Source organism: Xyrauchen texanus, chromosome 4 (assembly GCF_025860055.1).
Source record: "Xyrauchen texanus isolate HMW12.3.18 chromosome 4, RBS_HiC_50CHRs, whole genome shotgun sequence".
In the NCBI taxonomy this organism is placed as follows: Eukaryota; Metazoa; Chordata; class Actinopteri; order Cypriniformes; family Catostomidae; genus Xyrauchen; species Xyrauchen texanus.
In genome coordinates this window covers 39,131,926-39,150,071 of record NC_068279.1, presented here as the reverse complement: position 1 = coordinate 39,150,071, position 18,146 = coordinate 39,131,926, and the positions used below count along the sequence as shown (strand labels likewise).

General features: G+C 38.8%; 1 protein-coding gene across 1 annotated transcript in view; it reads right to left on the bottom strand.

Annotated features, from left to right (window-relative positions):
• The window catches only part of LOC127642884 (collagen alpha-1(XXVII) chain B-like), a 122,118-nt gene that overhangs the window by 9,592 nt on the left and 94,380 nt on the right, over positions 1–18,146 (bottom strand). Inside the window, exons 29-46 of the mRNA XM_052125317.1 lie at positions 14,304–14,357; positions 13,531–13,575; positions 13,084–13,128; positions 12,952–13,005; positions 10,311–10,364; positions 4,337–4,390; positions 3,967–4,020; positions 3,833–3,886; positions 3,380–3,487; positions 2,619–2,672; positions 2,416–2,523; positions 1,480–1,533; positions 1,200–1,253; positions 797–853; positions 642–695; positions 379–432; positions 215–268; positions 47–100 (exon numbers count right to left, since the gene is read on the bottom strand). Of these exons, the coding sequence (XP_051981277.1) occupies positions 47–100; positions 215–268; positions 379–432; positions 642–695; positions 797–853; positions 1,200–1,253; positions 1,480–1,533; positions 2,416–2,523; positions 2,619–2,672; positions 3,380–3,487; positions 3,833–3,886; positions 3,967–4,020; positions 4,337–4,390; positions 10,311–10,364; positions 12,952–13,005; positions 13,084–13,128; positions 13,531–13,575; positions 14,304–14,357 (1,065 nt within the window). The remainder of the gene's footprint in view (positions 1–46; positions 101–214; positions 269–378; positions 433–641; positions 696–796; positions 854–1,199; positions 1,254–1,479; positions 1,534–2,415; positions 2,524–2,618; positions 2,673–3,379; positions 3,488–3,832; positions 3,887–3,966; positions 4,021–4,336; positions 4,391–10,310; positions 10,365–12,951; positions 13,006–13,083; positions 13,129–13,530; positions 13,576–14,303; positions 14,358–18,146) is intronic.

The window sequence follows — 18,146 nt, the reverse complement described above, 5'->3', positions numbered from 1 at the left end:
GTGAGTTAAGCTGTACGTTGTCACCTAAATCTTAAAACTTACTTACAGGGGACCCTCGGCCTCCAGATTCACCTCGAGCACCGTTTTTGCCATTTGGACCCTGAATACAAACAATCATTCCATTTATATGAAGGCCAATATATGTTTTCAATTTAAAACCATACAATTACAGTACATTTATATGCAAAGCAGAACTTAAAGCAGTAATTCATACTTTATTGCCTTTGGAACCTTTTGGTCCTGGAACACCTCTTGGCCCAGCATTTCCCTGTGGTTTTATAGAGTACAAGGAATAAAAGATGAGAAAAGAAATATGTAGACCCAATTCTACATATCATATCTCAGACTACATAATTAATTAGATGTAGATTGACTTACAGGAAGTCCAGGGGTCCCTGGTTTTCCTCTTTCCCCATTAACACCTTCATGACCCTTAAACACAATCAAAACAATTATGGATTGCACATTTAAAGGAGTATGGGTTTGGAACAACCTGAGTGTGAGCAAATTATGACAGAATTTTTGGGAAAACTGTTTCTTTAATTTGGTATCTATTTTGAGGTTTTCAAAAAATAGTTAATTAAAACTCATATATATATATATATATATATAAAAATCTATCAATAATAATGCAAACTCACTGGGTATCCAGGGTCACCTGGTTCGCCCCTCTCTCCTCTGTTCCCAACAGGTCCCTGAATCCCAGATAAAACCCAAACACAATTATAAGGTTGGCATCCAGAATTCTCCCAAAACCAGACAATAATGCATAGTAAAATCTAGTGGACTGACTCACAATGTCACCTGAATGACCAGGTGGACCTTCAACCTTCCCATCATCTCCTTGGTCTCCCTGAAAATGATTTTAAATTGATTGGTTGTGTAATAAAGATTGCAAAACTATCGTCGTGGGACAGAATGTGGCTCTAAGTAAAATATGAGGTTGTTAAAGGATTTATTTAAAATTTCAAGCGCTAATGTTTCTTTGGTCAAGTGCTGTGCATATGCTAAGTTACATAAAAAAGTGCAGTTTATGAGAATCTGGATGGTGATTTAACAGATAGATGAGCTGTTGTAATCCAATGCAATCAATAAGGATGCTGTTTGTTTTTATTATGCAAATAAAAACAGCAATTCTCAGTAAGAGTTCTGAAACAATCATGCATTAAAAAGGTAAATACATGTTTATTTGTTTTTACCTCTTCACCTTTTGGTCCTGGGGATCCCATTGGACCACGCAGTCCTTGGTGACCCTAAAGCAAATAGTTAATAATGAATGAAATAGAAAGTAATAAATGTAATAATACGGAGCAGGTAACTGTTTGAGCAATCAAACACAAGTTAACCAGCCCTAAAAAAACATATGACATATGAACTACAGTACACACAATCCACTGAGAAGGTGTTTTGATGTTGTATTACTTTATTCTGAGGTAAAATTAAGTCTTCAAAGGCATGTCTATGCTGTATAACACTTACTTCATATCCCACTAAACCTGGTTCACCTTGTTGACCCATTTTTCCAGGAGCACCCTGAAAATTATGGGAGCTGTGTTAGTTTCAGATAGCATAAACAAAAACTTTTGTTTTTGTGCATCCATTATGACCAGTGCTCGAAGTGATCCAGCATGCTATGCCGGTATGCCGTGCTGGCAATAATGCGAAAATGACATCACAGTACTAGTAACAATGTTTGAAATCTGGCAGCTTTTGTAAAGTTGCGGTACTGTGCCCCCTCGAGGCGAAACGCTCAGGGCGAAACATTCAGGGTGTACCCCATTCCCATTCGAGCACTGATTAGGACAGTAACTATCAGTGTTTATTTTCTGTGATCTGTGGTTATAAAGATAACCTTATAGATGTTGCAATATGAGAAGTTCCTTAACATGTATTCTATCTCTGGCAAATGAAGAGGTTTCAGAGAGCATTTGTCATTATTTCTGCTGACTCATTCCACTGTGACATCATAATAGGGTAAGTCTTTTGTAATCAACGGACCTTTCGCTGTTTTGGGTTGTCAAAAGTGTGATATTAAAGGGATAATTCAACCAAAAATGTTATTCTCTCATCAATTACTCACCCTCATGCCACCCCAGATGTGTATGATTTTTTTATTTAGCAGAACACAAACAAAGATCGGGAGTCATATGGATTAATTTTACTTACTACGACTGTCTGTGCTTTTTGGAGCTTAAAGGTGCTGATCACCATCCACTTGCTTTGTATGGACCTACAGAACTAAGCTATTCTTCTAAAAATATTTGTCTGTATTATGCTGAAGAAAGAAAGTCATACACATCTGGGATGGCATGAGGGTGAGTACATGATGAGAGAGTTTTAATTTTTGGGTGAACTATTCCTTTAAACATGACTTTGCAAAAAAGCTGAATAATCATTAAAAAGCTAAGTATGTACCACAAATCCAGTAGTTCCTCTGCTTCCTTTTGCCCCAATGAAACCCATAGCACCTTGCTCCCCAGTTGGCCCAGTCTCACCTAGGTGACCTTGGTGACCTTTGCTGCCCTGAAATGAATTTTAGCATCGTAGTGTTATTCATGAAGCTCTTTATATTGGTAGTCTGAAAACAAGATAAACAATGTAAAAATGTGTAGCATTACCTTCTCTCCTGGTTTTCCCCTCTCACCAGATTTTCCAAGTTTTCCCTCAGGACCCTGAAATCAAATGAAAAATTGACACACTTACTGTATTATAGAAAAACAAATAAGAAAAATAATATAATTAATTTTCTGTATGAGCACTTCTAAATTTACACCAGAAATAACTTAAAATCTAATGATTTTGATCATTCTTTGCTTCCACAGGGAGGTGATGTTTCCCTTTTTGTTGCCATCCAGCATCACACAGTCTTCAATAAAACAATATAGCATGTGCTAGCTAGAGCATTATAGTGTGTGGTAAATAATATTTTTATGGTTGTTATGCTTATTTTTAATTTTAGGCTTCTTTTTTATTTTTATGCTTAAATCAGTGTTTTAGTTGGTTTAGCTAGCCTCCCTACTAGTGTTAATTTAGCTAGTTAGTTAATCAACTGGCCTTCCAGCCTAAACAGTTGGCAAGTGCCCAAAACCTTTCTAAAACCATGATAGGAGACCAGCCTGACATTCAAAACTGGTGGTGAATAAGACCAGCAAACCAATTTAGGCTGGGTCAAGCTGTTTTATTTTCCAGCAGGGAAGGCTTAGCTTTGCAATGGTATTTCAGTAGATCTTTCAGACCTTAAGAATCAGTAAAATATTACAATTCATAACTTTTTTCATAGCTAAATATGCATAAGCTATAGCACTGTGAGTGGTACATCCGAACACCTTTGCAGCTGAAGGAATGGATTCCTAGCATAAAAACAGCACATAGTGTATACCTTGACGCCCATCAAGCCGGGATCTCCAGGACAGCCTTCTTTTCCTTTAAATCCGATATCCCCCTTTTCACCAGTTTCCCCCTCAATTCCAATATCCCCCTTTTCACCCTAGAGATGAAAACACCTTTGAGTTTTAGGGTTAATAAAATGAGCGTCAATATTATCTATGCAAGCAAAGTTAAAAAAATGTCTAACATTCTCTCAAAAATGGGGATAAAACATAAAAACTTCTCTGATTGGCCAATTTTTAAATTTGACTGTGTGTAATTCTCTGCTTTGAAATGCCTGATGAAGGTTGCATGACTAAAACATTGCCTTTTCAATAAAAATTGGATTGGACATTTTGGATACTGGATTTTATATTCTCTTTTTGTAGTATATCCTGTGTCCTACCTGCAAAATTTCAGGTATTTATTTATTGTTCACTCAAAAATAATCTGACATTTTTCTGACCTTAGCTCCATCAGGGCCACTCAGACCAGCCTCACCATCAAGTCCATGGTCACCCTAAATCAGAGTTTCATTAGAAATCTATGCACTACTTAAAAAAATTCAGACAGTGCTGTCAGTTAAATGAAACAACCTACTCTAGGTCCAATCAAGCCTTGATCTCCCATACTTCCAGGAGATCCAACTGCACCCTAGAATGAATAAATATATATATAAATACATCCATACATGAATAAATAAATAATCTGTGAAAAGGGACTCAATTATGACAGCACAAGTGTCAGATGTAACATAATTAGGTTCTTTACCAGAAATTTGTCAGACCTAATTAAATGGAACACCTTTATGACAGTACTGAGAGATAATTGGGAAGGGTTTGTATAAAACATTTGCATGTGATCACCTTAATTGCCATGTGATAAATGTGGGACATGACATCACTACACAATGGCTACACAAGTCTACTCAGCATTTACAACGTATGAGAAAACACAACAATTGTTTCACCTTCTCTCCTGGTTCACTTGTTAGGCCTCGCTCCCCAGATGTTCCAGGTAAACCCTGTCACACAAACCAGGAAACTCATTAGGATAAAGCGTTCAGCTTTAAGAATGTCTTTGGTCCCTCAAAGCTACAAGTCTTTTATTCAGAATACATGTGGACGTAATGGAGAGGTAATTAGAAACAAAAAGACAATGTTTCTGCTCTTGATTGTAAAAAAGTATTCTAATTAGTAGGGGTGTGCAGCGGAGCCATTATCTGTATTTGTATCTGTTCATATGACAAAATTATCTGTATCTGTCTCTGTATTCGGATAGAAATGGGTGTGGGCGGGGCTTAAACTGAAAGTGCGTAAAAATACATTTATAGATTCTATTAATAAAATATGCCTTGTATATGCCTTTTCATAATAAAAGCCTAATAATGGGTGACATGACACCATGCGAGGTTAGGATATGTGAACGGTGAGCTCTGCAGACTTTGCTAAAATTTGTATGTCAATATCCGGTGAGATTCGACACACCCTGATCCTTAACTGTTCTAGGAACACAATATGTCAAAGAATTAAAAATCCTCGGGCTCTGGAGACATTAAAAGACACTTACATGCTCATGCCTGGCTTGCGCAGGGTGCCGATTTGGCTGGAGAAGTGAAGGGAATTCGTAGAGAATTGCAGAACATGTCGGCAATGCTGACGAAGGTCGTTGCTGAATTGGAGGATCTTGCTGTAATATGTCGATCGATCACTGCCATGGAGATGAAATTCACTGAGGTGGTTACAAGAGTGGGGAATGTTGAGTAACTTATCGATTATCTGGAATCATCTGAGAGGGAATTAGCTGCTAATCCGCTAGCGACCAAGGTGGATTTGGAGTGCGTCTGGGAGACGTTGAAGGATTTGGAGAATCGTATCATATCTATTGGAATTCCTGAGGACGAAGTACATCAGGATATGGTGAAATTCCTGGATGGGCTCTTCCTGAGTCTGCTTGACATAACAGGCCATAAGTTGGAAATCGAGGGAGCTCACAGGGTTCCGGCTCGGTGATCCGCTGAGGGAGATGGGTACCCGATCAATTCTGGCCAAATTTCTGAGATCATCCAATAAAGAAACACACCTTTGGGACAGTAATGTGATTGAATCTACACATTCTTCGTGTTTATTCCACTTATTGGCTTGAGTTTGTTTTATAGATTATCTTCTGTTGGGTAATTTGCATCACAAAAACACCGGACTTGAGCAATCTGATAGCAAAGTTGTCACAGGAAATCTCCTTGGCGTACATGGACTGTTTGGATTTAGAGGATTGGACGCCATTTGGCGCTGTCGCGCACGGTGTTAATGCGCATATTTTTCTTATTTCTGTTTGTTTGGTTCGGGGTAAAGTTTGGGGTTTGATTGTTACACTAATGTTGGAATGTGGTCTTTTTCTACCATTCCCTCAGTAAAATCTGCTGTTGGTGAAATATTTACCACGGCCATTGATATTAATATTGCTTTTAAATAATTCTATCTTGATCTCTATAGTTCCATGTCTCTGTCTACCGATGAAGATATTAGAAACTTTGTGGAAACATTAGAACTCCCTAAACTGATGACTGAGCAAAAAAATTATCTTGATTCTGAAATACACTTGGAGGAGCTTGGTGAGGTAATTAAGGCCTTGCCTACAGGCAAGGTTCCGGGACCAGATGGCTATGCCACCAAATTTTTTAGATCTTATGCTACAGAACTGGCTCCACTTTTGTTAGAAGTTTATGGAATCATTAAAGAATGGAAAGCTGGGGACCTGGGTAGCTCAGCGAGTATTGACGCTGACTACCACCCCTGGAGTCGGGAGTTTGAATCCAGGGTGTGCTGAGTGACTCCAGCCAGGTCTTCTATGTAACAAATTTGGCCCATTTGCTAGGGAGGGTAGAGTCACATGGGGTAACCTCCTCGTGGTCGCGTTTAGTGGTTTTCGCTCTCAATGGGGCATGTGGTAAGTTGTGTGTGGATCGTGGAGGTAGCATGAGCCTCCTATAAGCGGAGTCTCCGCAGTGTCATGCACAGCGAGCCAAGTGATAAGATGTGCGGATTGACAGCCTCACTACTGTTACTGTTCAGAGGCAACCGAGGCTTGTCCTCCACCACCCGGATTGAGGTGAGTAACCTTGCCACCACGAGAACCTTCTAAGTAGTGGGAATTGGGCATTCCAAATTGGGAGAAAAAGGGGATAAAAAAAGAATGGAAAGCTTCCGCCAACCATGTTACAAGTCCGGATCAGTCTGAGTCTTAAAAAGGACAAAGATCCAAGCGAGTGTAAGAGTTACAGTCCAATTTCCCTGATCCAGCTATTATTTTATAAAATTTTTCCTTACACAATGAAGCTGAATTTGTAGGCTACATTAACTGTGGAATATGTTGTGGTTTATCCTGGTATTTCTTATATTAATATCTGCATGAATCAGAATTTTAATTAGTCTGTGCATGTATAACAGCATTATTCTGGAGGCAGGAGGTGTCAATCAAAATGTGAAATACAAATTTAAACATTAAAATAAATAAAAATAAAACAAATATATAGCAATATTCTACCAGGGATAGGACACCATTATTTAGTAATAAAATAATAATAATAAATATAGCTTCAAGTAGCAATACCAGGGTCAAGCCAATTATAGGCACCTTGAGCAGTGAAAGAAGCATTGTGACACATTTTAAGTTAGAATTCTGATGAATGCCGTAGGAGTCAAAGATAAAAAACAAACATCTATAGCCATGTTTCTCAAGATACATTACTGTTCTATTTGCATGTACTTGTTGCATTTTAAAATCTCTATCATTGGCAGGACAAAAGTGCTTGCTCTTTTGGCTATCAGTACATTGATAAAGAGCGTTAACTCAAGGTTGTGCAGAGGGTGTTAAGTGCAACATTGCACACTATACATTGTTTTGTGTATTCTCAATCACTTTGTATGATATTTTGGAAAAAATGGGAAAAGTTACTTTTTACATCCATAGAGTTATATGCAATACATTTATAGACATCTATGCAATATTTAGTTTAATCCAATTAAAAAAAAAAAAAAAAAGGTTTTGATTATTTCCATGACACTAACTTAATTTAAATTAATTTGTCTAATTGATTGAAATATTTCAAGCAAGCACATTTAGCCATTGTTTATTACAGGGCATCCAGAAATCACAATGACACCCCAGGGAAAAGTCCTAAAATATTTTCATTTTACTAAGCAAAAGCTTAGTAAAGCCTTAATTCCTCTTAAGTATTTTTTTTTTATAAATTTGGTACTTTCAAATTTGTTTGTGAAACAATTCTAAACAACAAAAATGTATTTGCTAATATTTTCAGGCATGGTCTGCAAATAATCAGCAGATTTAAATTTCATGTTGATTGGACAAATGTTATAGGAGTAATAGCAACAACAAAACATTTACATAAAATCAAATAAAGGCCAACTATGGTATCATTGTTCTCTGCATGACCCATACAATCTAACAAGACCAGTCTCACATAAAGGCAAACATACAGCCTCTAGTCCATTTTTGGTGTGCTTAATGTCAAATTTCTTGATGATTGGCCAACGGCTGCCATGTTTCTCAATACATGCAACTGTCCTCGTTTATCAATGATGGAAACTCCCACAAAGACAATGAATGCAAAGACACTGCATGCAAATTTTGAAATTAATCAGACCATTCTTTCTATATTCAGAGCCACTTTCATATGCTCCCTGTTATAGCGCCACCAAATGGCCAAACCCCGCAACTTAGGTTGAGGTCTTATATAAGTTTGGTGAAAATATGTCAATTCACTGAAGAGTTATATCAATTTACGTAAAAGCAAAGACCACTTTTAAAATTCATTGGCCTGTTTTTGGCATTTACAAGCAAAATGTTGCCATGTTCTCTTGAATCTTAAGAAATGTATTAAAGAAATTTACTAAAGATGGTTTCGTTCCGATTGGACGAACAGCTATGAAGCAATTCGCTAAAGTAGTTTCAGAACTATTTTCGAAGTGGCAACAGGCCATAAGGCTGTGATAATAGACCAACACCACTAAACGTTTTAAGCTCACCAAGTTAAAAATATATATATTTTTCCACCACTAGGTGGCGCCGGACCCAAACTTCTCAGGCACCTTCAGGGGATGTTTCTGATGACACATACAAAGTTTCATAACGATACAGCAATGCTTTCATAAAATAAAGCATTTTGCGACAAAATCCAAAATGGCTGACATCGGAAAACTGGGTTTTGTTTGACTCGGAATGTTTCACTGAATCTAAAGAGACCAGTTTTATAATTTTTGGCCAAAGCGTTCAAGAGTTATAAGCCATGTGGCGAAATGCTGCAGGTGACCTCAAGGAATGAAGGCGATGACAGATTGTGACAAAACTTGGTATGTGTCAAAGTGTTGCGGAGATACAGCATGCAGACCATTTTGGTGTGCTTGCCGTCAATTTCATGAAGCCATTTCGCAGGAACGATTTCAAACATCGAAGAAAAAGTGACTTTTGTGTAGCTATATCTCACGATCGCTTTAAAACCATTTTGGTGGAAATCAGGCAAAAATTGTAGTAGCAGAAAAACCTGTTTCCTTAAAATTCTAAATTAATTTTGCATTTAGGACTTACACTTCAAAAGTTATAAGTGTAAACATGAGTGAACATTTGACCTGTTGGTGGCGCTAAAGGGTTTGAGATACAGACTTTAAATTTGCTGTGTTATCAGTTCAGACTGTCCTCTAGCTGTGTGCAAATTGTCATAACTTTCCTGCCAAAAGTCCTATGGGCTGCCATAGACTCCCTTGGCAGAAGAATAATAATAAGAACACTAACGATTACAATTGGGGTCTTCACCCTTTAAGGGCTTGACCCCTAATAATAATAATAATGTTACATTTATATTGCGTCTTATTAGAGTTCAAGAACACTTAACATTTTAAAATGTAAAACACAGTTTAAAGAAGAAGAAACAACGCATGCTTCAGTTTCTTTGTCTTACATAAGATAAATAGATAAATACTCTATGGAGCATTTAAACATTTATGGAGCATTGTAACTTTTTTTCAGAATAGAGTCTTAACCAGATAATAACCTTAATCTCTGATGTGAATATAATTGTGTTCAACTTTGAGAGATAGCTAGATGAGCAACGACGTTAAATCACTTCCGATCATGAATTTAACATTGTTGTAATCATGTTTAGGCTAAAAATAAATACATGAGAATCATGTGTGAATCGTGTGATACATTAACATAGACATTTCACGAAGTGAAAAGTTTATATGATGTTGTATCTTAATGTTACACGTGACATGCTCCAGATGCGCACAATTAACAGAGACCACTAACAGAGTCGAGACCGCACCCATCCGATTTGAAATCACACCATGCATTTTCAAACAATTCAAAGGTTTACACTTCAGAAATTCTGGCTGCACAGATTCATAAATTCATTGTAATTTATTATATGTTTATTTAAAATGTTGCTTTATCCTTGTGCTTTTTTGATAATCAGTCAAACAAATATTTTTTATATTATTCCGATGAATCTGTTATTAATTTCGAAGTCATTATCCTTGCCTTTCGGAATAAGGTATTTGGCTTTGGGCACATCCCTACTAATTAGTAAAACCAATGTTCCCTAGTTCCATCTGAGCATATAATTGTAGAGAACAGAACTAATTTGGCATAGACTAAATTAGGTCATGATGGTAATAGTTTCCATGAAAATCAGTGACAGAGGTAGAACAAAGAACTGAAAAATAGGGAACTTGTTTAAATGTGCTGATTAAAAATAGAATACACTGATTTAGTTGTGTAGTATACTGTATGGTCGAAAACATATAAATACATACAGTATATCTGTGACAGTATTAGAGAAACTTCCTGATCTAAGATCCTATCTGAAATTCCTAAACAGATAAGACAGGATACTAGAGTAAGCATGGAATTTGTGCAAAGAATCTTACCACTGCTCCAATCTCACCCATTGGACCTAATATTCCAGGTGGCCCAGAAGGACCCTATTAAGAAAAAAAAAAAGACATTTAGGTAATTTGTATGCATCCCAATACACTTATAACTCCCCAAAATCAGCTTATATAAAAAATCAGACAAAGCAAGAAAACGTATCGGTTACTGTTGTAATCTCCATTCCCTGATGGTGGGAACGAGATGTTGTGTCAATGTAGTAACACTAGGGATCTCTCTTGAGAGCCTCGGTTACCTCTTATCTTTGAGAAAAGGCCAATGAGAATTGTGAGCGGCACCCAAAATCCAGGAAACAATCGTCTAGCCGCGAGGGCTGAGGGGAGGACGGAGGGTTCCAGTCCAGCCTGACACTCGCGGAGGCCCGGGTAATCATAGCGGACAGCTTGGCTTTGGTCTCAGACTGAGCCGGCACAACCGAAGGCGCTAGTTCACTCGAGTCCTCAGTGTAGGAGTCCGCCAAGATGCGGTGGGGGGGGGCTAGAGTGGCTTTCCACCGCAGGAAGGAGAGCAGCGTCTGCAACATTGCCATGGTCATGTTCTCGCAGTGAGAACATGAGCCGTCCACAAACGCTGCCTCTGTGTGATCTCTGCCCAGACACGAGAGGTAGCGCCCTTGGGCGTTAGAAGCGGAGAGGTAACGACCGCATCCAGGAATGACACAAAGTCGGAAGGGCATCTTAAAAAATCAATGAGTTTACTTTTTTAGAGAATATATACTCTTTTAGAGGGCTGTCGAAGCGCACAGGGGCGTAGTCTGCACTGCCGTGCAGAAAAAGAGAAAAGCCGCTGAAATGCGCCGTATTTCCAACAGCGTATGCTCTTAAGAGGTGAGTGGAACAGCAGTGGGTTTTACTCAGCTTGCTAAAACACAACCGCTCGGCTCTGAAGAAAAAAATCTGTGTGAACTGACGCATGCTTCCCTCCTTTTATACCCATGTATCCGGGGGAGGGGCATGCAAATTCTGTTCGCCAATTCTCATTGGCCTTTTCTCAAAGATAAGAGGTAACCGAGGCTCTCAAGAGAGACACCTAGTGTCACTACATCAACACAATATCAAGTGAGTGACAGAAGGGGAACTGGTTACACGAGTTCTGAAATAATCATGTTATTCTATGCTTTTGATTTCAAACCATGAAGAGGCATGAGCACAATACGTGCACACATTGGATAAGACGGTAAAATGCCAGTTTAAGGTGTTTACATGCAAAGAAAAATTGGGGTAATGGGCAAAAATCTACCGATGTCAATAAGTTTATTTGTAAACCATTTACAACCTTACACTGATCAAGGAATTCTGTTTAATGTGTTTACCGAACCACACATGTTGTCAGCATATGAAGCATAATTGTACGTGCATGTAAACACATTAATTGACAAAGGCTGTGATGACAGCTGAAGCAATGAACAAACATAAACTCTCTACTAAAGGATTGTGCTAGCCTGACTTTCTGTGTAGTATATTCAGTTATATCGTGGTTCGACTGATCGTAACTTGATACGATGTGTGATAACTCATGCCTGGTCGTTGTTGTTCATGGAAGTGACCATGCAATATGGAGAATGTTCTTTAAGCTGGTTAATAAAACACATCACTTAAGTTTGCCTTCTCGTCTGACTTAAACTTAAAATTGAAATGCAACATTCTGGATTGGCACTTAAAATTTCTTAGTCATTCAGACTGAAGCTAAAGTATGTAATTTCTGCACTACACCAAACGGAAATTTGCTAACAAAAAATCACTGCTTACAAATAAAAACTCCCCATTTTCCACTGACAACCCGCCTCAAATTCATGCTAATGGTTGAGCCAATGTTGATGTGCCAGGCTGGATGGGCTGATCAAACAAACAAGAGTAATGTTTACTTTGACATTAAATCAACCTACAAATGTCTTAAAGTTGTCTTTGCATATTAAGCTGAGATATGAGAGTTCAGAAAACCTTGAAAAGTTTACACATATCAGCTTTAAATTACGCAATGTCTCTATAGTGCTCAAAAATATTTGATATTATGAGTTGAACATGAAATCAAAGTTGACCCTATTTACATTTTATTAATACATGTGTACAAACAAAATATCGTAAAATAAATTAAGAATATATTATTATATGTATTATATATTATATATAAATATATTAACATTAGTTATATATAAATATTTAATATATTAATTGTATAATATTTTTAATTTACAGTAATATGTTAATATTATATTTATTTAATATGTTTAAAAGTGTTTGTCTTCGTAATATTTCGACAAAAACTTGCTCCACCTCGGAAAATACTTTCTCTTTCAGCTGATGCCATCTAGGCAGCGTGGACCATTGGATAATGTTAAGCGATAGCTAAACAACTATTAGGCACAGTTTTAGCAAACTCACATTGAGCTCAGGCACCTTTCCGGTATGTAACACCCAATTTTCATGATCAAATCAATCATGTCTTGCTCTACATTTCATTCATTCACTTACATTATCATAGGATAACATTACTCGGACTAAATACATCATAATAAGGAAGTAAAATGGGTTGCACTTTTGGTGAACAAATTGAACAATGTATACTCTTTCATAAACAAAAAGATTTTCAACTTTCCCCCTTTACAGAGGAACAACTTACAGTTTCACCTAAAATTCCCTTTGCTCCAGGAGGCCCAGTTGGTCCATGAACACCCTAGAAATAGAAACGTTTTCAGGGTTTTGTGGACATCAAACTGTGTTTATGCATAAATAATTTTTTTAAATTACTCACTGGAAATCCAGTTGGTCCTGTTTCACCTGTTTCACCAATTTGACCCTAATAAAGAATAGAGAATTAGCAAAGTGTTCCATTTGTGAAGGAGAGCAGAAACACAGTAGGCTATATACGGAACAATCTATATTGCCTGTAATTTGCACAACCATCTACCCTACAAGAGCACTGCCAAACAAAGTTAGAACTTCAGTTATGTTGGTCTTTCATCATCTGTTCTGTAGGCAAAGTGTATCAGTATTCAATCAGGGCAAATATTAATTTATATAATCAGTGAAATGGTAATATAAGCCACAGAGCCTTGGCAGTTTGTCAAAACCTATGAGCATCAGCTAACCTCCATAGCTCCAGTGTGCAGTATTATCAGACTAGTTGTTTTTAATGAGAACTCAGAGGACATTTTGAACCATAAAACAAATGAAAACAAAACAAAAAACATTCATATACCATTTGGCCAGTGAAACCTTGTTTTCCTGGTGGGCCCTCAGGACCCTGGAGAGAAGAAACCATCTGTCACCACAATTTATTAAGAGGGATTCAGTGCAAATCATCATCAGTTTTCCATTGCAATGCCCTGAGAATTTCTTATCAAATTTTGAAGGAGAATTAAACAATCAACTGTCTTAATACCGTTTAAACAAAAAATGACCATGTATTATGGAAAGTTTTTGGACAAACTTTTTAATGCACCATGTTGCCAATGTGCTGTGATATTTTTATGTGTTTCACATGTTGTTTTGTTTAGTGGTAGGGAAAGTGCAGTGCACAGCAGCATAAAGAAAACTATATTCCTCATTTTGAAAGATAAAAAATTACCACAGTGTTGCTTTCAAATATACCAAAAAACTGCACCATAAATATTATATATTACATTACATTATAACATTATAAACACAGATATGTTTTTGTTGTTATTGACATGAACTCATGAGAATAGAATCATAGATAATAGGGTTGAGCTTTCCAAAGGTCTGTAAAGGTGTAGCTCAAGGTCAAATTTGGTCACATGCATGCCAGGTCCTTAAAAATACAGATAAAAATAATGGAAAGGAACCAGCTAACGTATAATATAAAAACTGTCATCTATAAATAATATCAATAACAAACCAGAGAAGACGTAAAGAACATTTGATGTCATATTCAATCTCACCATGGAAAGATTTTTTGCAGTGCCATACATCTACAAGAATCATTATATTTTCCAAAGATAAACATATTACCTTGACTCCTATCAACCCTTTCTCACCAACTGGTCCATCTTGTCCTGTTGCACCCTGTGAAAGGAGAAAAAAAGGAGTTGGGATTTGCATGTATGGAGCAGCCACACAGATATGAGTGTAAGGAAATAATCAGATGAACAGCAGAGGGCCCACTTGCACAAACATAGTTATTTGAGGGAATTTGTATTGGGTCAAGGGAATGAGCTGGCTTACAACGACCATCTATTTTAACAATTAGAAGTACATTACAGCATTTAGCCAAAGGCTGTCAAACCTAGATGACATACTCTGTCATACGATGACAATTTATACAGATTAATTTGTATGGTCGTATAACCTGTGTTCCAAGTTGGCCACTTGAGGTTTCTTACATCGAATGATGACTAGGGGTCACTCCTGAGTCCCTGATCTCTCTGAATAGTTTTCAATCACACCAATGGTGATTGGCAAATGCCTTTCGAGGTCCCGCCTCCATGCTCAGTGAGCATATAAAAGGCCGGAAGTAAGATGTGCTTGTCAGAACCATCTCCTTCAGCAGTCGAGAACGTATCTCTCTCCTCACACACTTCGTTGTAAGCACAGTTTCAGCAGACCAAGTTCTCTTCAGTACTACTAGTAGTACTAAGTTTGGGCATGCAAATACGCGTTCTCTGAAGAATGGCAAACTGCAAGGAAGCACTCGCAGTTTGTGAAACATTTCCTGCCGATTTGTGTTGCAGCCGCTAAAATCCGCTTCGCTCACGATTTTCAGTAGATACACACCCTGCTGAAACAATGCTCCTTCAGCTTCAACCCCATCAAGCAGTGCCAAACTGGTAGTGCGACCACAGCACCAATGACCATGACAAAAAGCATCGTGGCCAGGCTCTCGTCGCAGCTGGGAAACCCATCCCAAGCGGCTGCCAGTGCTGATTTTACCACAGTCAGGAGTTCAGAGTGGCAAGCACAAAGACATTTGGCTTGCACATCTGCAGCAACTGGCAATGTGTTTGTCCACAGGCATGCAGTTATTTTATTCTCCATTACTTGATGAACTTCAAAATTATGGAGAATGATTCCTCTGAAAGTATTTCAGAGAGCACCTAGGTTAAGGCTGCATCAGCTGCTGCCACACTACAGTTTTCAATGCCCCTTTGTTGGGTCTGTGCGAGAGGACTATGGAATGCATGGTCACAGGATGGCGTCGGCATTTTCTAACGCCACTATCAGAAAGGTGCATGCAATTTATTCTCCATTACTTTAAGAAAAAATTACTCTAGTATAAAGAAATGAGTCAGAGTTGAAATATATACAAGGATCATCCACAACATTAAAACCACCTGCCTATTATTGTGCAGGTCCCCCTCGTGCTGCCAAAAGAGTGTCAACCCACATCTCAGAACAGCATTCTGAAATGTTATTCTTCTCACCACAATTGTAAAGTGCGGTTATCTGAGTTACTGTAGACTTTGTCAGTTTGAACCAGTCTGGCCATTCTCTGTTGAACTCTCTCATCAAAAAGGCATTTCCATCCACAGAACTGTCACTCACTGGATGAAAATAAGTGAAAATCCCAGGATATCAGCAGTGGCAGAAATACTCAAACCTACCCATCTGGCACCAACAAATATGCCACGGTCCAAATCAATGAGAATACATTTTCCCCCATTCTGATGGTTGATGTGAACATTAACTGAATCTCCTAACCCGTATCTGCATGATTTTATACACTGCACTACTGCCACACGATTGGCTGATTAGATAATTGCATGATTATTGGTGCCAGATGGGCTGGTTTAAATATTTCTGTAACTGCTGATGTCCTGGGATTTTCACAAACAACAGTCTCTAGAATTTACTCTGACTGATGCAGTTCTGTGGATGGAAACACCTTGTTGATGAGGGAGGTCAACAGAGAATGGCCAGACTGATTCAACCTGACAAAGTCTACGGTAACTCAGATAACCTCTCTATACAACTGTGGTGAGAAGAATAGCATCACAAAATGCTTTTCTGAGAAACGGGTTGGCGTTGATTTGGTGGCACGAGGGGGACCTACACAATATTAGGTAGGTGTTTTAAATGTTGTGGCTAATCGGAGGGGATGTTGGTGGCTTCCATCGTTAATTTGAAGCACAATCATCCTTGGCGGTGTCAAAACTCCTTTCCCATCGATGATCAGAAGGCAGAATACGCTATATGAATTACCAAGATGACTGGCTAATTTTAATAAAGTCACAGGCTCGATGTTACAAGCACAGAGATACCTTTCTTGCATATCTGTAGCAGCTGGGTATGAGAGACAATTGGAAAACGTGTACTCATACCGGCTCAAAGAATCAAATTTCTCTGAATGGAAATAGATTTGAGCACAATGCACGTCTGGTGGATGTGCGCATCCACTCAATTATCCGCACTTGCAAGTTTCAAGTTGGGGGAAAATGTCTCCTGAAATAATTTGCAGAAAGCTCATGGGTTGATGGCCACCCTAAATAGCAGCCACACTTTTGGGTTTACTGCACACGAGGCCCCTTCAGTGCGGGGTCAGTGCGAGATTGCCATGGGACACATGGAGTCGCAGTAAATTACGCCTGCTAGTGACACCCTGCTTTTGGCCATATCGTCACAGTGAGCGGAAACTGTGGTTTATCAAGTGGGCACCATGGTGAACAGATGCAATGTGGCCACCACAGACACATCCAACATGAGCTGTGGAGCCCTGTGCAATAGGCATCCAGATTTCAGCACTTGCAGGGGTGCGAAGCTGAAATGACACATAAATTGCCTTAAGTCTATGGTAGTATTTCTGGCAGCCAAAAGGGGAATTTGACGCAGCGTCTTTTTCGGAAGTCACAAACACCTCAAATCTATCTTTGCCGTTCACATTCCCATTTAAATCATGGGGCTGATCTTCCCTCAGAGCAGAGCATTCACCACAGAGAGTGGAGACTCCATCCTAAGCGGGTCCTGAGAATTTTGGAAACATTGGGAACATGGGAAGCTGCTTCCTAAGAGACCATACACTGCCAAATGTGGTACTCACTGAGCCAGGCTCCACTGGGAATGGATGCCTTAGCCCACAAAAGTACAGCAAAGAAATGCAAATATGCTTTTTCCCCAGTTGGCCTGATGCACCAAGTATTGTGCAAGATATGGATCGGGAAGCAGTGCTACTAGTTGTGCTGAAATAGACCAACCAGCCCTGGTTTCCGTAGCAGGTCGAGCTACTGAAAGCTCCATCATGGCAAATCCCATGAAAGAGAGATTTACTCTCTTAGGCGCAGGGCACATTCTGACATTCACAGCTACAGCTGTGGAATCTTTAAATTTTTCAGTTGTAAGGAACATGGGTGATAGATGGACTGTCGCACACAGTGATTGACACCATCGCAGAAGCCAGAGCACCCTCCACCAGGCACCTGTATACGCTAAAGTGGCGACTCTTCTCAGACTGGTGTACATCGTGGAACGAAAACCCAGCAGCTCTTCAAGAGCAATTGATATGGGTTTATCCCCATCAACACTGAAGGTGTATGTTGTGGCAATTGCGCCCCAGTTAGAGGCATTTCAATAAGCATGCATTATCTTGTTACGAAATTCCTACGGGAGTGAGGCATATCGGATTTACTTGACCAGTTACAGTCCCAGTGCGCGAGCTGTCCTTGGTGCTGAAATGCTCTGTACAGCTCTCCATTTGAAGCCTCTGGAAACGACGGAACTATATGTTCTGTCATTTAAAACTGCTTTATTACTGGCTCTCACTCCAGTAAAGCGGGTGGGTCATTAAAAGTGGGATTAAAGCCCACTCCACAAGAGGCATGTCTTTCTCTTGGGCATGGTTAAAAGGTCTGTCATTGTCAGACA